The 22,931-nt window shown below is 46.5% G+C and overlaps 1 protein-coding gene across 1 annotated transcript; it reads left to right on the top strand.

Moving 5' to 3' along the window:
* The first annotated feature begins 1,455 nt into the window (after nt 1–1,455).
* VPS33B (VPS33B late endosome and lysosome associated) lies at nt 1,456–19,518 on the top strand. The gene is made up of 23 exons (XM_059912464.1): nt 1,456–1,898; nt 5,460–5,540; nt 5,887–5,948; nt 7,369–7,418; nt 7,614–7,681; nt 11,173–11,218; nt 12,292–12,386; nt 12,684–12,788; nt 13,187–13,283; nt 13,508–13,585; nt 13,934–14,007; nt 14,309–14,395; nt 14,559–14,649; nt 14,864–14,938; nt 15,175–15,239; nt 15,361–15,415; nt 16,343–16,389; nt 16,980–17,112; nt 17,734–17,807; nt 18,301–18,402; nt 18,557–18,632; nt 18,735–18,851; nt 19,146–19,518. The coding sequence occupies exons 1-23, from the start codon at nt 1,803–1,805 to the stop codon at nt 19,223–19,225; spliced, it is 1,854 nt and encodes a 617-aa protein (XP_059768447.1). The 5' UTR covers nt 1,456–1,802; the 3' UTR covers nt 19,226–19,518.
* The last annotated feature ends 3,413 nt before the right edge of the window (nt 19,519–22,931 follow it).

Genomic DNA, 22,931 nt, shown 5'->3' with positions numbered 1-22,931 from the left:
AAAATACTAAACAAGCTCTTGAAGCCCAGTGTGAGCATAAAAGTTTTGTTTTGTTTTTTTGCTTAATCTTCTATAAGTTTTCAAACATTCGAAAGTAGAATATTGTAATGCAATAAACCCATGTGTACCCATCACCCAGCTTCAACATTTAACAAATGGCCAATCTTTCTTCATTGCCCCACAGATCCCCTTGGCTTATTTTAAAGCAAATCCCAGACATCATATTATTTCATCTGTAAGTACTTCAGTCTGTGTCTCAAAGAGATAGGGGCTCCTTTTTAACACAGACATATAAGCCATTACTATACCTTGAAAGTTTTAGGAATTCCTTATTATCAGCTAATATCCTAATAATATTCTGGTTGATTTCTTTGAATTAGGATCCAAACAAAGTCCACACATCGCAATATTGCATTGTGTTGTTATGTCCCAGAAGTCTTTTATTCTAAAGTAGTTTCCCCTTCCACTTTCTTCTCATTGTCATTTGACAGGTTATTTGACACATATAATTTTCTGCTTTTTGGACATGGTTGATTTTATCCTTGTGATGTCTTTTATCATGTTTCCACTACCCTCTGTATTTCCTATGAACTGGTAATTAGATCCTGAGGCTTGATCAGGTTTAACATGTGCTTCCCATGCATCTCACCAGGAGATGATGATGTGATGTCACGATTGATTAGTGAGTTCAGGTATTGTCAGCCGGATCTGTCCATTATAATGTCTCCTATAAGCTTTTTTTTTTTTTTAACAAGGTAAATATAGATCTTTACCATCACCCCTGAAAATTCCCTAATTTTCTTCCCAATTTTCATCCCCAAAGTCAATCACTTTTCTTAAATTTTTCACTATAGTTTTTCCTGTTCGAGAACCTGATAGAAATGGCATGCAGATGCCACTCTCGTGTCTGGCTTCTTTCATTTATTCAGTTATTTTTATTGTATGACTATGCCACAGTTTATTTACCCATTTTCCCACGAAGGGCATTAATGAGTCAAAACTCCGGTATTGAAAGGTCACAGCTGGCGAGACTTGGCTTCCATTGGCTCCTAATGCGTTCCTCTTCTCTCCCCTCACACCCGCCCCGCAACTCCACGCGTCTGGCCTCCCGCAGTTCGGAAGCCAGAGAGCTCCCAGCTTGCAGCTAAATTTGTGGAGTAGATTTGATTGACAGCCCAGATCCTCAGTGATCAATGCCCTCCGGATTCCGAGTTGGTTTCGCCGATTTCACCAAGTTCTAAAAATCGAGCAAGTGCCCAACGCTTGCTTGAGTGAGCTAGGAGAATTGGGTGTACCCTTCAAAGTTAGTTTAAGGTATAATTCTTTTATCACAGGAACACTCGCCTCTGGTTAGGAATGAAACTGAACCTTGACGCGTTGCCGCTCGTTTTCAAATGTCCCTTCCAGGACGCCGTCCTTTTCCGGGTACGCTGAGCGCAGGGCGAGTGCACGGGACTTCCGGGAGGTCTAGGAAGTCGTCCCTCTCTTTGGCAGGAGGCGGGTATCTCTGCAGGTGTAGACCCTAATCCTGCGGACCGGCAGAGTGGACCGGGAGGGGTGGGGTGGGACAAAGTGGCTGCAGGCCTGAGGCGAGGTCCCCCGAGGCTGCGGCTGTCCGGCCAGGAGGTGGCCATTCATTCCTCCAGTGTGGCTGAGGAGCGAGGGCCCCTTCGGGGGCTCTTTCGAAGTCCGTGCCCTTACCTGAAGGAGAGCCATCCTGCGCTTACCCTGGGGCGCTGCCGGCCTTCTCAGAGCGGAGGGCGTCCGCCTTCTTCCACCCTGCGGCCCAGGTGACCGCTGCCATGGCTTTTCCCCATCGGCCGGATGCCCCAGAGCTGCCTGACTTCTCCATGCTCAAGAGGCTGGCCCGAGACCAGCTCATCTATCTGCTGGAGCAGGTCAGTGCCTGCCATGCTGGGGGCCTTTACTGTATCAACAGCCAGCACTCACTGGATGCATAGTTCTTTCTTACTGAGCTCCCTTGGTCTTGCTCTTGGCCCTTGGTATTGTCCTTGAAGTTTCTGTGGCAGGTCCAAAATGAAGCACTCAGGGAGGAAACCTTGGGACGATCTGGCCAGAGAGTTAATGGAAATCCCCCCTCCCCCCCTTTTTTTTTTCATACAGACAAGGGAGACACCACTAGTGCCAGGCATCACTGGGGATGGAAAGGTGGTTAAGACAACTTTGTCCTTAGGGTTCTTACGTTCCAGTGGGAGCAGTATGAAACACAAATTACCACACACAGGGTATCATGTGGTGAACGAGTGACAGCTAGGGTGCCTGAAACAATCATTTCTAGCTGGAGTGATCTAGGAGTTTCCAGGAGCTGGAGTGTGAAGATAAGCATATTTTCCTTGGAGATGGGAGAGGATGTTCCAGGCAGATGGACCGGTAGGAGCAAAGTTGAGGAACCAGGGAAGGACAGGCATGTAATACAGAGAAGAGAGGGATGAGAAGTTACACAATAGGCATTAGGCAGCTACTGAAAAATTTTCCCCAATATGTGACATGAAACAGTACTTGAAGATGATTCTAATAGCCATTGTGAAGTTGGATAAATGGGCAAAACAAGAAGGCCAGTGAGGAGACCATAGATCAGATTGAAGTAATAAAGGCCCACACAAAATTAGTGGCAGTGGAAATGAAAGGAATTGATGGGATTTTTTGAGTCAAAGACTCAAAGACATTGATTGGTCGTAAAGGTTAAGGGAGAAGCAAAGCTGAGTTTGACATTTTTAACTTGAGCTAATAAGAAAGTAATGCTGTTACTGTAATTTTAATGGATTACGTATATAGTCATTTGTTTAATGTTCATATTCCCCACTAGATTGGAAGGTCCTTGAGGACAGGGACATACCTATTTTGTTCAACATGTATACCTAGTGAGTACCTAGCTTAGAATCAGGCACTTAGCATGTGCTTAATAAATATTTGTTGCATGAACATTGAATAGAAATGAGAAAAAGAATTAGAAAGAGGAACAGTTTTGGTGGGGGAAGTTGAGTAGTTTGAGTTTGGATAGGGTGAAGTTAAGATGCTAGTAGGAAATACTGCTTGTAACATCAGCAGATAGAAAGGTAAAATTGCAGCTGGGGTAAAGATGGGGACTTGGGAGAACCTCAGGGGATGTGGGACCATATTTTCTTTCTCTGTAATGTGTCCTGTAGTGGTAGCACAATGATTGGCACATGAAAGACACCCAACAAATGTCTGAGGAATTGAAAAGAGATGCTAGTTAGAACCACTAGTTCAGGTGAGATCCCCATGAAAGACAGTAAATGAGACCAAGGATAGAAACTTGTAAATAGAATGACCTGAGGAAGAGCTGCCCACAAGGGTGACTCAACGTGGCCAGAGTGGATTTCTGTGCAGTAATGTCCTCTTCAAACTAACTTCCTCTGACTTAATTCTTATTAATGGGCACTGCTATTCAGGCTTGAAACCTCAGAATCATCTTTGACTCTTCTTCCGTCCTCACACTTAACTAAACCAGTTGCTGAGTCCTGTGGATATTTCCTTACACCTGACTTTTTTTTTTTTAATTAATTAATTTATTTATGGCTGTGTTGGGTCTTCATTTCTGTGTGAGGGCTTTCTCTAGTTGTGGCAAGTGGGGGCCACTCTTCATCGCGGTGCGTGGGCCTCTCACTATCGCGGCCTCTCTTGTTGCGGAGCACAGGCTCCAGACGCGCAGGCTCAGTAGTTGTGGCTCACGGGCCCAGTTGCTCCGTGGCATGTGGGATCTTCCCAGACCAGGGCTCGAACCCGTGTCCCCTGCATTGGCAGGCAGATTCTCAACCACTGCGCCACCAGGGAAGCCCTACACCTGACTTTTAAAATGGTGATTATAAAATAACACTAACAAATTCTAGAAAATGCAGAAGGTAAAGTGTAAAGAAAAGAAAATCACTTATAACCCTACCATCAGATACAAGCACTGTTAACACTTAATTTCTTTCAAGTATTTTTAAAAATTCTATTACACGTTCCATGTATCTCTTAAAAAACCTGTTTTTGTTCACATCACCACCAGCCTAAATCAGGTCCTCATTCATTAACAGGCTTGGGCTGCTTGTTTGTCTTTTGTTTTCTTGCCGCACCCCGCTGCATGCCGCGCTTCCCCGACCAGGGATCAAACCCTCACCCCCTGCAGTGGAAGCACAGAGTCTTAACCACTGGACCGCCAGGGAGGTCCTTGGGCTGCTTGGACTGTTGCATTAACCACATAAGTGTAGTCCTTACCTCTAGTTTCTCATGTCTCCAATCCATTTTACCCACAGTTCCCAGATTTACCTAATGAAAATTCCCAGCTGATTGGATGCTTCAGTGTACAAAAGCTTTCTATTTTTCCTTGTTCCATAGAGGATCAACACCAAACTCCCTAACTTGGCATTTGGTACCCTTCATGCTCTAATTCCTGTCAAAGATTTCAATCTTGTTTCACACCATTCCCCTACATCAAGATTTCTCAGCCTTGGTGCTATGGACATTTTGGGCTGCTTAATTCTTTGTGGTGGGACTGTTCTGTGCATTGTAGGATATTTAGCAGCATCCCTAACCTCTACCCACTAGATGCCCGCAACACCCCCTGCCCCAAGGTGGACAACCCAAAATGTCTCTAGACTTTACCAAATGTGCCCTGGGGGGCAAAATCAGCCCTGGTTGAGGACTACTGCCTTACATGTACCTTACCCATCAGGCAAACTGAATTGCTTGTTCTGCCCTTACCATTCAACCTGTTCTCTTTCCCTGGCCTTTGCTAGATTGCCATCTCAATCTATCACTGCCAACATCCTACCCATTTGTCAAAGCCTAGTTGAGAGGAAACTTTCAATGACTTCCCCCTCTCTTCTGCTCAGTATGACCTCTCCTTCCTCTGGACAGATGAAAAAGCAGCATCAAGAGTGATGAAGCAGGAACCAGATGACAGGGATTTGGCGTGGGAGAGTGGGTGTGTGGGTGAGGACTGTCCTGGGTTAAGTTTTCTGCCTTGAACATAGGTTATTTTTGTAATTAGAAGAAAAATGCCATTTAAAGAGATATTTGGCAGTTAGTTGAGGGGCTGCAGGATACATGGCGCGGTTTTCTTTTGTTTGGCTTCGTTCAGCAGGAAATCGATTGGGTTATCAGGAGACAGAGTGGAAGAGGCAGTGGAGTAGAGGAGCAATGATGTAGAACAAGGTCACAGGCAAGCAGGAGGGTTGAGTGACAAGGACTTAACCTTAGAAAGAAGGTGAAATATCTTTCCACTGGTACAGAAAATGAGAAGACAAAATAGGTGAATATGTAGAGAAATGTCAGCTGTGGATATAGGCAATAAATAAGGTGCTGGGGTAGATGAGGTCTAGTGCCCTTCCAACTCAGAGACTGTGCTTCTATTAAATGGATGGCTAGATGAGCTGTCAGCCGAGGGAGCTTGTGTGACCTGAGAGTAACCCAAGATACTGTGTCTCCATCAGCTTCCAGGAAAAAAGGACTTGTTCATTGAGGCAGATCTCATGAGCCCGTTGGATCGAATCGCCAATGTCTCCATCCTAAAGGTACCTGCCCCTTTCCCCACGTGTATCAGGCCCCTCTTTCCTATTAAGCAGTTTTTCTTTTGATGAACAGTACATATTACTGAAGAGTGACTACCCTTATAGGGTAAATAGAGGATGGCAGACTTGCAGTGACAAGTGGGGATTGATACTCTTTGTATTGTTTTATTTTTGGTTTTTCTATTGACAGTTTGAGGAAGGTTCAGTGGGATGGTTGTCAGGGAGGTACTTTGACTGCTAGAATTAGTATAAATAGGAGGGAGCCCTTCCAGAAGACCCCTGTCATTGTATCAGGCTTTGGGTTTCCAAGCACACTTATGTCCATTGTTTTGTTGGATTCTCTCTGTAGCAACATGAAGTAGACAAGCTGTACAAAGTGGAGAACAAGCCAGCCTTCAGCTCCAGTGAACAGTGAGTGTCTGGGAGACTCTGTCTCGGCTCCAAGCTGGAGGAGGTCCCTACACATTTGCCTTTGATCGGTCCTTGGCCGAGATCTGGCACCATGATGTTTGTGACATGGTTCACTTCCCTCCTCTTTTACAATTTCATCCTTAGGTTATGCTTTAGCCTCTTAATTGGTCTCCCTTTCTGCGGTTTCTCCCTCCTTTGTCCTCTTCTCTCTTTAACCCAATCTACCATCTCTAACCAGATTGATTAATCTTTCAAAAATATTTTCACTGGGCTCTCCTGAAGCACCTTCAAGGCTTCCCTTACTTACCGAGTGAGGTCCTCATTGTTCGTCATAGATTCCAAGGCTGCCTGCAGGGAGGCCTCTCACCCCCTTTCCAGCCTGGTCTCTTTCACGTGCCCACTACTCAGCTCGCACTTCTGCGTGCTTCCCAGCTCTGCACACGTACCTCCGTGTTTTTGGCCACTCCACCCACTCTGCCTGAAATTCTCTCCTCTCCTCACTGTTCTTGCGACAAATACCCAGCCATCAGAATCCAGCCCCGCCTCCTCCACGCAGCTCTCAGTTGCCATTCTGGGGTGATTTTCTCCTCCTCTGGACTTACATGGGGTTCAGTGTTTGTCCTGTTCACCTGGCACACAGTCACATCCTGCCTGTTGTCTGGTGTTTGTTTTTATTTTTAATACTTCTCAACTTAAGTAATGTACACCCTCCCTTAGAGGAAAAAATTCTCCTAGATACATGGAGAATACATCCATGAACCCCAATTTGAAGAACAATTTTATATACTTTCTTGTATTGTTTTTTAACACTTGATTGTTAATATACTCCATACATATATGCATCTTATTTTGCCCAATAGACTGTAAATTATTTGAGAGCAGGAACTCCTGGGTCCACCATAAGGCCAATAAGTGCCCCCAGCCCACCACGATATACCTGTTTTATCGGGGGGAGTCTTGTGTGTGTGTGTGTGTGTGTGTGTGTGTTTAAACTCTTAATTATATACTCATTTTTAAAAAAAATATTTATTTATTTGTTTGGTTGCACCAGGTCTTAGTTGCGGGAGGCGGGCTCCTTAGTTGCAGCAGGCGGGCTCCTTAGTTTTGGCTCGCCGGCTCCTTAGTTGTGGCATGCTAACTCTTAGCTGCAGCATGCATGTGGGATCTAATTCCCTGACCAGGGATTGAACCTGGGCCCCCTGCATTGGGAGCGCAGAGTCTCATCCACTGCGCCACCAGGGAAGTCCTGAGTCTTGTGTGTTTGGTATGTGGTGAGCCAAAAGAGCTGGCAGGGCTTTGGCTGGGGTGAGAACTGTAGCAAATGGTGAAAGAGTTGACATTGTTTAAGTTTCTTCTAAGCTGCTATCACCAACTTCATGATTTTTCTTCGCTGAGGTTTTTTCCCCCTTCTCTCCCATAGATTGTGCTTCTTGGTCAGACCTCGCATCAAGAATATGCGGTACATTGCCAGTGAGTGTGCCATGGTGTTCATTATAACTAAGACCTGGGAAAGGGTGGGAAGGTCTAAGGACCTTGGCCATAAGAACCCTTTAATAAGAAAAGAATTGTTTGGGTAGGCCATACTCCTCGTAGAGGCTCTCTGCTTCCTTGCTTCTAGTCTAACAAAGGTCCATGGCTTTCGGATTGCATCCTTTCTGTCTGTAGATCTTGTCAATGCTGACAAAATGGCTGGCCGAACTCGGAAATACAAAGTGATCTTCAGTCCTCAGAAGGTGAGTTTGGACCCTGGTGGAAATGACATAGGGTAGAACAGGATTGGGGACTGGGAAGGGGTAAGGGACCAACAGCTATATCTCCCTCAAAGCAAATTATAGGTGACTGAGTAAAATACCTGTCACTTTTTTTTTTATTAAGGTAGCAGAGTCTGTCATCAAATTGCCCCGAATATAGATTGTACAGTTGTGAGAGGTGTCCTCTACATAGATTTCTTTAAATGAAAAGATTGACATTTTTGAAGTAGAACCTGCAATGTATCCCTTCTAACACCAATTCCTATATAGTAATGGTGCACAATGTTATGGCTTTTCAATGACTTTCTCCCTATATCTCTTTAATAACAAACACAATAAATCTTCACCCCCCGCCCCATGCTCATCGAAGGCATGTGGCTGGGCTGCCCTTGGGTTATCAGAACCATACCAGTGTACTTTGGAAGAGGTTTTTCTTACACAGGGTGCAGTAAAATGGTCTCTAAGCTTGGAGCAGCTGAGGGAACTGAAGCCCACAGTCACATAGTGAATTAGCATAGCCAGGCTAGGTTTCTTCCATCTTTACCTCAATAATTGCAGTAAGTGTTAGGTGATCTGTCATAGTATCTCCGTTTCTCGATTCCATCAAGTTCCCCTGTCATCCCCACATCAACGGGGTGCATTGTAGGTACATCCTCAACCTGATTGATTGGGAGGAATGATGTACCAGGTCTATACATTGCCCGTCGTAGGACTATACAGTTATACCAAGTAGTGCATGCCACACTTAGAGCAGGTAGAAATTAAAGTTGAAAGGACAGGGATTTATTCCTTTGCAATTTTCCCAAGAAAATTCTAAAGAAAATAGAAGCAGTAGGTAAGACTAAAGACACTGAAGCCAAACTGTCTGGCTGTGAATCCATGCTTTAGCACCTATTACCTGTGTGATCTTGGATAAGTTACTTAACTGCTCTGTGTCTCAGTTTTCTCATCTATAAAATGGAGTTGATAATAGTACTTATCTCTTTTAAATGAGATGACTTTCAGTTTCTATTAAGAAGTCTAGAGGAATCATAGGCTTATATTGTTTTCTCATCATTTAAAAGGAATAAGAGGAAAGAACCAGTGATCTTCCTTTGAAGATCATTTGAAGATTGATAGCACAGTCTTACAGCTATTAATCCTGTTTAGGAATATAAATATATCAAGTGTAGCATTATTACCAGGGCAAGAAAATTATTGAGTAAAATAACCAATCAGAATTACAGGTTACTTCTGAATGTTATTAAAGGAGCTATAGCAGTAATTTCTAGTTTTTGGAGTCTTACAAGACCCTTTTTTTCAAATTATACTTCCAAGGACAGACTTGTTTAAACAGAGAATAGAACAAGTTGGTAACAGTTTCAAATAATGCTACAAGCCTCCATATCACACAGAAAAAGAAAATTGATATTTTTATGAAGTTTTTCTTTCTAACACCCTATCTAATCAAATTCTTTGACCTAATTTTCCATCACAGGACAGTGTCTTCCTTAGTTGCTGTAGGGAAGAGGAATTTTCTCTCTCTTCCTGAGACTCCCTTTGTTAATTATGAAGATTGGCAGTTTTCAAACTGGGCTATGGAGTTCCATTAGTTAGCATTAAAAGTAGCCCTGTAGGGACTTCCCTGGTGGTGCAGTGGTTAATAATCCACCTGCCAATGCAGGCGACACGGGTTCGAGCCCTGGTCCGGGAAGATCCCACATGTCACGGAGCAGCTAAGCCCGTGTGCCACAATTACTGAGCCTGCACTTTAGAGCCCATGAGCCACAACTACTGAAACCCGTGTGCTACAGCTACTGAAGCCTGGGCGCCTAGAGCCCATGCTCCGCAACAAGAGAAGCCACCGCAATGAGAAGCCTGTGCACCGCAACTAAGAGTAGCCGCCACTCTCCGCAACTAGAGAAAGCCCGCACACAGGAACGAAGACCCAACACAGCCAAAAATAAATTAATAAAATTAATTAATTAATTTTAAAAAAATTAAAAAAAAAAAGTAGCCCTGTAGGATTTCAGTTTTACTGACATAAATGAATGAGGGATGAATAGGACTCTTCTGTATAACTGTAAAATAAGGCGAACCTAACATTAATCTTCCACACCTCATAGAGTTATTATGAGGATCAAGAGAGGTAATGCTTTTAAAACACTGACAACAATGCCTAGTACATGTGAAACAAATAATACACATCCACTATTATTATTGTCATCATCATTATCAGACAGAAGTGCCCTCAACTTTCTTCCTCATTACCTCCAAATATTTCACCCTTTTCCCACCTGTCTCAAAGGAGGATGAGGGAATTCCCTGGTGGTTCAGTGGTTAGCACTCTGCGCTTTCACTGCCAAGGGTGTGGGTTCAGTCCCTGGTTGGGGAACTAAGATCCCCACGAGCCATGCAGCATGGCCAAAAAAAACATAAAATAAAAAATAATTTACAAAAAATAAAAAAATAAAAGAGGACGAGACACTGGCCTTTCCCCATCTAAGAGTGGAGGCTCCCCTGTGTTCTTGGTCCCATCCCTGCCTGCTTTCTCCACTCTCTTGCTTCATCAAGTAGACTCTTTTATATCTTCAACCATATCTATCCCTTCTAAACAGTTCTCTCTCCTCATCTCTTGTCCCTGACAGCGACTCTCCCTTAATTCGTGGCCAGACTGAAGAATTATCTGCTGCCACTTCTTCTGCTTCCTCACGTCCACCTTCATCTTTTAATCTAGTCACCTAAGATCTCCGCTGTCAAATCCAGTGATGTCTGTGTCATGCTCTTCCTACTTAACTTCTCTGGCATTTGAGACTGTTGCCCATTCTTCCTTGAAACTCTGCCTTTAGAGGTGCTATTTAGGGGTGCTGTTTTCTCCTAGTCTCACCTCTTTATGTATTCTTTCTCGGTCTTCTCTGCCCGGTCTTGGACTGTGCACCCTTTTAATTTTGGTTCCCTAGAGTCCTGTCCTAAGCTCTCTTCTCTCTGTGTGTTCTTTTGGACAAACTATCCACTTTAAATGCAGTATATGTGCCTTTAACCCCCGAGGCTGTCTGTCCAGACCTCCCTCGGTGTCTGCAGAGGTCCCATGGACATGTCCTAACCAGAACTCCATCCCTCCTCTCTCCACACCATTGCTTTTTACCTCCACCTGCTCCTCCTCCTCTGTTTCTATAGCACTGTCATGCCCTGCTTCCTGTCTCTGCCTGCAGGACCCACCCCTCCATGACAGCTGAATACCTTCTCCTTTGTAAAGCTTTTCCAGTCAGGGAGAAAAAAGCAATTGACTTAATAAATGAATGAAATGGCTGAAAAGGAAACAAAGCGTTGGGCCAATGATTCCAGTGGTCCTTTCTAGATCTAAGAGTCTGGGTTCTCTTGTCTTTTTCACTGGGTTCAATAAGTGTGGTCCTCATCAGTGACCACAGAGGAACTCCAGAGAAATGGAAAGAATGGAGAAGGGGGTTACTAATCAGCTTCCCTTTCTCTTTCAGTTTTATGCGTGCGAGATGGTGCTTGAGGAAGAGGGCATCTATGGAGGTGAGAGGAGACGGATATGAGTGGAAAGGGGGAGGACGTGTGCAAGAAGGCCGTGATGGTTGTTCCCCGTCCCCATCTCCTCCTTTTCCCTGCCTCATTCCTGTTGGCCTGGCAGGAGGAGAGGGTCCTGAGAATGGGAAGGAAGACCCCAAATTAGAATACTAGTGGGGCTATAGTTGAAAATCACCGATGCTCTCTTCTTACCTCCCAAGACTCCCACAAGCAAAAATCGTGCCTTCCCTCCTGTATGTATTCCTCACTCCATCCTCCATGCAACACAAAGCTGGTCACCGTCCTCCCTACTGGAAATCCTGCAGTGGCTCAGATTAAAGCCCAGAATCCTCAGCATGGCCTCCTGCGCCTCTACAGTCTGGCCCCTTCCTGGCCCTTTCACCTCATCATGTGCCGCTCCTCTCTCCTGACTCACTACCCTCCAGCCATGGGGACTTCACACACCTGTTCTTGTTGCCTAGAATATTCCTCACCCTACGGCTTTTTGCCTACCCAAATCATACTCAAGTTCTAAGCCAAATGTCTCTTCTTTAGGGAAGTCTTTCCTGTACCTGTAGTTGAGGTTAGATCCCTGAAATGTTTGTGCTCATAGGTTGCTGTTTTACTTCTTTGGAGCATATAACTGTAGTTAAATTTGTCTGGTGTGTACTCTCTCACTACATTGTCAGCTCCAGAAGTCAGGAGCATGTCTATTCTGTTTACCACCATGTCCCCAGTATTTAGCCTAGCGCCATACATATGTGGCTTTCCGTCAGTATTTGTCCAATAATGCATAAATGAAGGAGTGTTTCATCAGCACTTTTGGTTGGCGATCTAATGAAAACACACCACTGATCCCACTGTATTACAGGCTGTTACGTACATGTCTCCTTTCCTTATCAGCCTGTGAGCCCCTTCCAGGCAGAAACTGTATCTTATTCATCTCTGAGCATCCCATGCTCAGTGCAGTACCTGGCGTGTGGCAGGCACTCAGGAGTTTCTGCATGGCTGTAGTGGAGCTTCCCTCTTAAGGTGGAGCCACGTGCCTTCGGCAGGGAGGCTGATGCTCTCTGTACCCACAGATGTGAGCTGTGACGAATGGGCCTTCTCTTTGTTGCCTCTTGATGTGGATCTGTTGAGCATGGAACTACCAGAATTTTTCAGAGACTACTTCCTGGTAAATGCAGGGCCCTTGGGTCTTGGCATCAAGGAGTCGGGACAGACATGGGGTCCTGTGGGCTAGAAATATGGATTCAACCTTCATCCAGCTCATAATTTATCATGAGTGATAGTAATTTGGAGATGGAATACTACCGCTTGATGTTCATGGGGCTTCCTTTGGGGCCAATGAAAATGGACTTTTGCAAGTGTTGCCCAGACCCTGCCTTTCTGCGCAGGGCTTCTAGGCCTATCCACTTTCCAGATGGATCTGTCGGGTTGATCCATATCTTTGTGGCCCATGTGGTCCCTGCAGGAAGGAGATCAGTGTTGGATCAACACTGTGGCACAGGCCTTGCACCTCCTCAGCACGCTCTATGGACCCTTCCCTAACTGCTATGGAATTGGCAGATGTGCTAAGGTGAGCAGTTCTGTGTCCTGATAGCCCCTATTCACTTGTTTTCTAACCACCAAGGATTATTCATGGGCATCTGGGATGTGAGGTATATTCTTTACCTTGCTTTCATTGCTCCGGAGTAGGTCCCCGGAGGGGAGAACTTGTGTGGTTAACAGAATGGCAAGAGCCCGGGACCTCTGGGTAGCATCCCTAAATCTTTGGGGGCGGAGAGACTCCTTCACTGGTGTGGGGCAGGATGGGGAGGGGTAGGAACAGGTGGGAGTAGAAGAGATAATATTGTTAATAATTAGCTCCTCTCGGGGTCAAGGAGAAGGATCACATGGAAAAGGGTTGGGTTCTGTAGGTGTGGGGCTGCACAAGGGACCTGGACATAAGATTGCGAATGTCTTGGGCCCTGGCAGATGTCACATGAATTGTGGAGGAAACTGGAAGAGGAGGAGGATGGTGAAACCAAGGGCCGAAGGCCAGAAATTGGACATGTCTTTCTCCTGGACAGAGGTAAAGTATGCTCAGCAGTCCTCTCATCTGTCGACCCTAGAAGATACGGGAATATGGGAAACATGGTGGCACAGCTGGGATCCTCAAGTTGGGGCTGTGAATGCCAGCGTTGACTCGGGGCGTGGGCACTTGGGACCCATGGAAGGCACTTGAGCAGATACTGAGCAAACTGGGTGGGAGGCTGCATCGGGGAGGACCCTCACGGTCGGGGATCTTGGTTTCAGACGTGGACTTTGTGACGGCACTTTGCTCCCAGGTGGTTTACGAGGGCCTGGTGGATGACACCTTCCGCGTCAAGTGTGGTAAGTGGCATCTCGGCGAGACGGAGGGGTCCTCAGCTCCTGGGGCTTCCCACGGTGAGGGTGCAGGACTTGTGGGAGAGACCCAGGCTTGGAGTGAACTGCTGCCTTCCAAATAGTTTGGGGAACGTTTAAATCTTCTTTCCTTTTTTTTTGGCCACGCTCTGTGGCTTGTGGGATCTTAGTTCCCTGACCAGGGATGGAACCTGGGCCCCTGCCATTGGAAGCTCAGAGTCCTAACCACTGGACCACCAGGGAAGTCCCTGGGGGACCTTTAATGGCAGTTCAGGAAAGGGAGGGGAAGGAAGGACTCATCAAAGATCCTCATAGCTGTTTCCTCTGCTCTCAAAGGGAGTGTCGACTTTGGCCCAGAAGTCACATCCTCTGACAAGAGCCTGAAGGTGCTGCTCAACGCCGAGGACAAGGTGAGCACATGGGTGCCAGCAGAGGATTTCCCCAGGGCCACTGCCACCATGAGGCTGTGGGCCCCGGCACTGGGAGGAGAGGCCGAGTCCCCAGGAGAGAGGGACACCCTGCCAGTTAAGAGCACAACCCAGAGCACATAGCAGGGATTTGACATGTCCTGACTGATACCAGCTCGGCTTTCTTTGTACTTCTGCTAGAATAGCTGAGCACTCTCCCTGTGCTGTTGTTACCCTGATGAGGCAGGAAGGAACAAGGTATAAGTCTGTATAGTAATTTGTTCCTGTCTTATTCCCCTTGCAGGTGTTTAATGAGATTCGTAACGAGCACTTCTCCAATGTCTTTGGCTTCTTGAGCCAGAAGGCCCGGAACCTGCAGGCCCAGTATGATGTGAGGCTCCCAGCCCAGGTCCTCCGTCTGTTTCCTCAGTGGCTCCCCAGGCTGCTGCCCTTTGGCTCCCCTTCTGATGCTACAGTGGGTGGGAACTGAGGGAGGGTAGTGCTTGCTCACATCTGAGGGCAGAGGGGCTGACCTCATGGGAATGTCCCCACAGCGCCGGAGAGGCATGGACATCAAGCAGATGAAGAACTTCGTGTCCCAGGAGCTCAAGGGACTGAAGCAGGAGCACCGCCTGCTGAGTCTCCGTAGGTTTCAGCTTGAGGGTAGGGCAAAGGGATCCCTGCAGAGGAGATCTGGGAGGAGATCCCTGTTCATTTGGAAAATAGTGCTCTTCTTTGGTCTAAAGTGGGAAGAAGTGCTCCTGCACTTTGCCTTAAGAGGTCCTTATTCTTCTGGACAATAAAGAGACATTCTTCCAGAACCAGGTATACGTCAGCTCCCCTTTTGTCCTGTCTGCAGATATCGGGGCCTGTGAATCCATCATGAAGAAGAAAACCAAGCAGGACTTCCAGGAGCTCATCAAGACTGAGCATGGTGACTTGGCTACTTCTCCTGCTTCTGCTTCCCTGGCTCCCAGCCCCAGCCCGCCCTGAAAAGATGCTCTCTGGCTCTTTCCAGCTGATGCTGGCTGTGTGGAATGTTGGTTCCTGCTAGAAGCCCTGGGGGCCCCTTAACCCACCCCAAGAGATGAGGAGACAGACGCCCATTAGCATAGATGGCAACAGCTGAGCCGCTCCCCCAGTAACAGGCTCTCCTCTGATTATTCGCAGCGCTGCTGGAGGGCTTCAGCATCCGTGAGAGCACCAACTACATTGAAGAGCACATAGACCGGCAGGTGAGGCGGGAAGAGGGGAGATATTGGGAACAGCGTTTAGAGGTGAGGCTCAAGCGGAAGCAAGAGGAGAGAACGTGTGTTATGAAACTTGAATTCTCCTTGACTCTTTCTTCCTGTGCAGGTGTCACCCATAGAAAGCCTTCGCCTCATGTGCCTTTTGTCCATCACTGAGAATGGTGAGCCCCAGGGACCAAAGACGCCAGATTGAAAAGCTGTACCTTAGGGATAGTCCCCTGTAATCTCGTGGATTCTTTCCCCTGTAAAATAAAGCAGTTTTTGTTTTGGGTGAAACATTCCCAGGTCATAAGGTAATTTATTGTTCCAGCCCTAAACAGGACCACATCCACCCTCCCCAACCCCCCGGTACAAGGCCTGTCCCATCGTAGGACTGCAAAGGGGTAGAGCTGAGTGGCATTTCTCTCATCATTCCATCTGGCCTCCTACCCTCAACAAGATTTCATAATCAAGATACAGTCCAGGAAAAACCAATTTCATAAACATTTTAAAAGCTCAGATTCTGCAGCCTTTCATGGCAACTTGTTTTGAGTGTTGAAGTCTTCCAGTTGGCAAATATTCTTTAAGGTTGCTTTCTATCCAAAGACGTTATTTGCTTATTCTAAATCTCCTTTATTGTAGTTGGAATTCCATTTCTTCTTACCTCTGTGGAGAAAAACATTTAAGACTGCACTTTGGGAGCTCATGTGAACACTTTTCCTATTCCTCACTAGCTGTTGAGCAGTTCCCCAGAAAACTGGCCCATAGCCAGGGAGAAATGAACGGGAAGGCCCTTGTCCTCCCTCCTGCCGCATCCCACCCCCCACTACGGATTAGATTAGCTTTCGTTTCGGTGTCCCTTCCTCGGGGCTCTTCCTTGGAACTCTCAGATCCAGGCTATATCTTTCAAAAAGCGAGCTTAAATTTAGGAGTCAATTTAGAATCAACTGCATAGGATGCAAGGTTAATGTTATGTACTGACTCCTTCCTTCTGACTAGGGTTTTTTTTTTGGTGGGGGGACGAGGGTTGGTTTGTTGGTTGGTTGGTTGGTTTGTACACTTTAGGACACCTCAACTGGCTCATGAACCTTTATCTTCCTTACCCTCAGGTTTGATCCCCAAGGATTACCGATCCCTGAAAACCCAGTATCTGCAGGTAAGGCCAGGAGACCGTGTTCTTGAGGGAACTTGGTGGAGGGAGGTCATTGGACATTTTCGAAAGAGGCAAAAGAAGAAACGGTCCCTTTCCTGTCCCCATCACCCTCCTGTTCCCATGAGCCTCCCTCTCAGAGGTTGTGGGGATGGTCACCTTTCACACACAGAGACCCTTCCCACTGCCCTTGTTTCACTCTGCTCCCCTCTTATGTGGCCAATGCGGGGGGAATTTGAACAATTCAGCTGTTGGACCCAGTGGAGAGTTCTTACTCCTGGGTTCTCCATTTATTTAGCACCTTGCGAGGCGTCGATACACCTTTCCTTCCAGGTCCTTCTCAAGTCCTACCTCCTCTGTGAAGCCTTCCCCACCTCCTTACATCGATAGCTTTCTGTGCTCTTTAATTGTTCTGTGCTGCTTTTATTCTTTGTTTGGCATTTGGTGATTTCTGATATGAAAATCTTCCCCACAAACAAGTGTGCGCTGTTCAGGACACAGAGCGCATAATCCTCCTCTCCCCCACCTCCGTATCACCTAACAGTGCTAGGCCCTTGGTGGACGCTCGGTAGAGAGCTGAATTGCATTTTCTTCAGAGCTATGGCCCCGAGCACCTGCTAACCTTCTCCAATCTGCGGCGAGCTGGGCTCCTAACGGAGCAGGCCCCGGGGGACACCCTCACAGCCGTGGAGAGTAAAGTGAGCAAGCTGGTGACGGACAAGGCTGCAGGTGAGCAGGGAGTGCAGGTAACCCCTTTCACCCTCCTCGGCTGTTGTTGCCTGTTCTCTCAACGGGCAGAGCACCCTGGTGGGGAGAGAATGAGCTGGGGAAGGAGAAAGTGGTTCCTTACTGTTACTGTCCTGACTGCCACTACTTCTGCTTGTAAGAGCAGCTTCCAGTTATTGAACACTGATGTGCTAAGCCTTTTAGATACACTTTCTCATTTAATCCTCGCAAAGTTTCTATGTGGTAAGTTTTATTATCTCCATTTTACACATGAGGAAACCGAGGCTTAGGGAGGTTAAGTGACTTCTTCAGGGCCCCTTAGTAAGTCAGATTTGACTCCAAAGGCCGTACACTTAACCAGTAAACTAGGATCACCCTGTAGATTGCATTTAGTAGAGGGCTGGTACCCTGTAGGAGGAGGAAGACTGTGGGTGGGAGAAGGGTGGTGATTGTCTTAATCAGTTCCAGGGAACTGTAGGTGAACGGCTTTGAGGGGGATCTTCAGATGTGATAGGTCCTGCTATTTGAGAAGAGGGGCTCCTGTCATTTCCTGAGTGGTATCACCTGCGGCAGCATCATTAATCCATAAACCTTAGATGAAACCAGCACAGATTTCTTTCCCAGGAAAGATTACTGATGCCTTCAGTTCTCTGGCCAAGAGGAGCAATTTCCGCGCTATCAGCAAGAAGCTGAATCTGGTATGTAGAACAGGGGTGGACAAGGGAGGCAGTGGGGTCAGTCCTTCGTGAAGTACTTTGAACCCACAAAAACCTCTCTGTCATTTTGTTTTTATAAAGATCCTTTTGTGTGGTAGCATTATAGCATGAGCTTAATAATGAGACAAGACACAAAGGTTCATTCATTTAATAAACACATAACTCACACCTACCAATGTCAGAGAATACACTGAGTGCTGCTTCAGTGACAGACATGTCCCATGTCGCTGAAGGGTCAGAAGGGGTTCCTCCTTCCAGCGAGCGTGGAAACTCATTCAAGAGAATCAGCAGGCACTGAACAGCTTTCATCTTTGGTTATGGATTCTTTTTTTTTTTTTTCCTCCAAGGCTATTGCTGGTTCTCACTTTAGTTGAAGTAAGAACTGTTCTTAGGGGTATGCCACTTTTCTCTGACCCTGTAAAGGACTGGAGGGCTGAGTGGTCACTTGCCTCATACAGTCCCCTTTGCCCTCTAGATCCCACGTGTGGATGGCGAGTATGATCTGAAGGTGCCACGTGACATGGCATATGTGTTCAGTGGTGCTTACGTGCCCCTCAGCTGCCGAATCATTGAGCAGGTGAGAACGAGTGGCTCGCTCCTGTTCATATTTCATGCTCTCTGCTTTCTCTTAGTCCCGGGCCTGGCCCAACTTTTAACTACCTGAGTGACTAGCAAGAAATGTGACAGTCTGGCTGCTGCTAGACTTGAAACTAGCACTTGTGCCTTCCCAGGTGCTGGAGCGGCAAAGCTGGCAGGGCCTGGACGAAGTGGTGCGGCTTCTCAACTGCAGTGAGCTGGCATTCACAGGTGCGTGGCCTTGCGCAGTGGGGTCGGGGTGAAACGAGAGGAGGGCCGGATGCATCATCCAGTAGTGCCGGTGAAGAGCTGAGTCTGGTCTGGTCTTTGCAGACATGACCAAGGAAGACAAGGCTTCCAGCGAGTCCCTGCGCCTCATCTTGGTGGTGTTCTTGGGTGGTTGCACATTCTCTGAGATCTCAGCCCTCCGGTTCCTGGGCAGAGAGAAAGGTGAGATCAGGCTTCTGTGGGATCTGGGGGACAAAGGGCAGCCCTCAGGAAGGCTTCTTTACTGGCCTCTGGGTACCACTTACTGCCATCTTGCTGTGGGCTGAATAGCAGGAAGCCCAGTTCCACCAAGCGTGGCAAGTTGCTGTGCCCAGGAGCATGGCACTGACACATCTATGACTATAAACTGGTGCTCTGACCCAGCTAGGGCCATGGAACTGGAGGGGCTTGACGTGGCTGGTGGTCGGGGCTTAAATCTGCTCTCAGTCACGTATGGTGGTGCTTTTGACTCCTTAGGGTACAGGTTCATTTTTCTGACGACAGCAGTCACCAACAGCGCTCGCCTTATGGAGGCCATGAGTGAGGTGAAAGCCTGAACTTTTCCCGGCCAGTGTTGATGTCTTCCCTGGACATGTTCCTCAGTGGGATGCAGGAGTTTGAATCCCAGCTGCTAATAAAATGTCTACCAACTATGCTCCTAAGAGCTGGGGAGCAGGGAACTTATTTGGATTTAGAGAACATATCTGAGGAGAGAGTTTACTTCCTGCCCCCAGGATATTTCTTTTTTGTTTATGAAGTACAGCCCATGCTGATGAGATAAGGAGGAAGAGGATCTTTTGCTAAATCCTGTTTGAGTATCATTGTAAATAAAGCCTCTACTCTCAATGTATCAATATTATGTTTAGTTCTAGACAGGCACTTCCATGTTTACTGGTGAAGCAGAGGGGGCTTTACATAGGGGCTTCGTGTATTCCGCGGCCTGGACTGGGTAGTAGCTCTGGCCCTGGTCTGGTTCTTCCTTGAAACTTGCACTGGTCTGGTTCTTCCTTGAAACTTGCACTGTACTGGACTTCCCTCAACCATAAAATGAGGATTAGATAGATGATCAGTATGCACCCTTCCAATTCCAAAATTCTGTGGTTCATTACACTTTGGAAAAAATGAGCTTGCTATTGTTTTAACTTAAGGAGTTGCTTGAATTTTAAGCCTTTTGTTTCTTATTGCAGAATGAAAGATTGTGTCCCTTGTTAGAGCAATTTCAGGCATTGGCAAACTGTGCTCCTATAAAGGTTACCAGTGCCCTCCTAAGTGCTGATTCTAGTGACCTTTCTTTCCCTTTACCCTTTAAAAATTGTGAACACTAACCACATCTATTAGTGGTTGTCTTCTAAGTTGATCTCACTGATGATCCCCTTTACCTCCTTGTAATTCTCATATTCAGCTTCCATGACACACTTTTTTGTCCTCCTGCATTCTCCTAGGCTGCACTTCCGTCTCCTTTGGTTCCTCTCTCTGTGTATCCTCCTTTGTTGCATCTCCTGTCTCTGTCCTTTATTGTTATCCACTTGCCCATCCCAAACTTTTGTCTCACTGCTGAGCTTCACGCGATTATTTACAACCTGGTCGTTCCATGGGCAGTTCACACTCAGCATGTCTAAAATAAACTCTCACACTGAACCTTGTGTCCCCACTTGGGATCCCTAAGTCTGCTCCTCTTCATCTGTTTCCTTAATTGACATTCTCATCATCTACCCAAGTTTTGTTCATGCAAGAAATTATATCCTTGGGACTTCCCTGGTGGTCCAGTGGTTAAGACTCCGTGTTCCCAATGCAGGGGACCCGAGTTCAATCCCTGGTCAGGGAACTGGATCCCACATGCATGCCACAACTAAGAGTCCGAATGCCACAACTAAAGATCCCACATGCGGCAACAAAGATCCCGCGTGCCGCTACTAAGACCCGGTGCGGCCAAATAAATAAAATTTAAAAAATAAAAAAAAAAAAGAAATTATATCTTTGACCTCAGATTTTTTTCTTTTTATCCCCCACATGCAGCTGGTCCCCTTACCCATTATTTCTAAATGCTTCTGGTTCATCTTCTCACCATACCCATGGCAGAGGTACTTGTTTTTGGCCTGGGCTTTTGCAAAACTGTCCCTCCCAAGCTCTGCCTCCTATCTGTTGCCCAATCCACAGTGCTGCCACGTCTTTTTTTTTTTTTTTTTAATTGGGGTATAGTTTTACAATGTTGTCTTAGTTTCTACTGTACAGCGGAGTTCCCTGTGCTATGCAGCAGGTTCTCATTAGTTGCCTATTTTATACATATTAGTGTATATATGTCAGTCCCGATCTCCCAGTTCATCCCACCCTCGCTGTCCATACGTTTGTTCTCTATGTCTGTGTCTCTGTTTCTGCCTTGCATGCCACTTCTTAAAAGAAAGATCCAAACCTGTGGTGTTGGATCATCAAAAGTATTCTTTCCATAGGAGAATGATAATGCTATATGAGAGCAAATTCCAAGGAAAATGCAGTACCTCAAGTATCTAGCTAGAATCTTGACAGTGCTACGTGCTAGTGTGCAAGATCAAAGACACTGCTGACAGGGCTGTTAGTTTGTAGAAAGAATATGTGGCAGGCAGAAAAAATTCTATGGCCAAATGAATAAACAGTGGCAGTGCATTCTAGAACAGCACTGTTCACTAGAAATATAAAATGATCCTTTTTTATACACATTACAGAGTGTTTTACATGCTGAGTATGTGCTCTGAATTGATATCTTCCAACGGTTCTATGACTTTGTTAGCTTCAGAATTACAGTGTAAAGCACATGATAGCAAAATCGTCTTATCTCTGGATACTTAGAACCGTGGCCCTGGGAACTTGTCTGAAGATCACAAGTTTTTGAAGCTTTCTGGAAAACTCTCAGGTTAATCAACAAAGAGCACAGGTAAATTTAAAAAGTGGTGCCTGCAGGCCACATACTAGTGGTGCAGATGTTTGGCACACTGCTCATGAGTTAAAGGATGTTGAAAGCACCAATGAAGTTTTTCCGAAAGTAAGAAAAACACGGTCTGGAAGGTGAAGCAAACAGGCATCCTTTACTTTTCCTTCATGGAAAAGACAAATGAAGAGAATTCACAGAAGTTACAGTTGACCAATACACATGGGGAAAATGTGCAATTTCAGCTATTATCAATCAAGTATCAATCAAACAAGGAAATGCCACTTTTTGCCTAGCAAAGAGGTTTAAAAGGACAGTAGTACTCCATACTGCTGAGGGTGAGGAGGGTACTCTTCCAGTGAGACTTCCTTGGTGGTGAGGGCAAATTAATAAATACAACCTGTCTGGAGAGGGAGCATAAAGTAATTACACTTCTAGGAACCAACCCTAAGAAAATAATGCAAAATGCAAAGATTTAGGTATGAAGACACTTATTTGTAGAAAGTACAACCTAAATATCCATTGATGGCAAAATAGTTGAATTATGAATCTACACGCCAATATATTATGCAACCATGAAAAAAGGAAAAAGTGATATATAAGCATTAAGGCATGTAGCAAGGATACAAAAGTACTTTGTCGATTTTGAGTTTTTAAATTTTTATATAACAATTATATAAATCCAGGTAATTTGAAAGAAAACCACGATCCAGGTAATCTCCATTCATTTACAGTCGTTACTTGGGCAAGTCACTCAGACCTTTTTGAGACAGTTCCCTTTGTAGAATGGCGATAATACCTAGCGGGATGGTTGGGGAGATTAAATGGGATCACTCGTCTAGAAAGGTACCAGGTCGGTGAGCAGGGTTCAGTGTCCGTCCCTTCCCTTTCCCTTTAGGTCATGGTTTCCTACATCTGGGGAAATTGCTCGGTCCCCAGGCTTGCTGCCTGAATGAGCAAGGGAAACAAATTATGGCGCCAGGCTTTTCTGTTAATCCCTCTCATGTCACCCTGCCGGCTGAGGGCGGCAAGGCCGTTTACGCGCCACGCCGGGGAGATCCGGACACCAGGCGGTCTCTGGGCGGCGACACGCACTTCGAATCAAAACCGCGCCGGGGCCGGGCTGAACTCCGAGGAGGTTGCCGGCTCGCGAGGTTTGGACGTCCCCTCCCGGCTACAGAAAAGCGAGGCAAAAGAGGCGCGCGTACGCGCACACAGCGACCGCGTCTCCCGCCGGCGCGCGAGCGCTTCCCACGCCCAGTGCGCGAGTCCCCGCCCCTAGCCACGGCGCGCCGGGGGGCGGGGCGAGGCGGGGCTTCGCGTGGAGCCACGGGACGCGGCACCAATCGCGGGGCTCCTCC

The sequence above is a fragment of the Balaenoptera ricei genome, chromosome 2 (assembly GCF_028023285.1).
Source record: "Balaenoptera ricei isolate mBalRic1 chromosome 2, mBalRic1.hap2, whole genome shotgun sequence".
NCBI classification, from domain to species: domain Eukaryota; kingdom Metazoa; phylum Chordata; class Mammalia; order Artiodactyla; family Balaenopteridae; genus Balaenoptera; species Balaenoptera ricei.
This window is presented reverse-complemented; position numbering and strand designations above follow the sequence as displayed.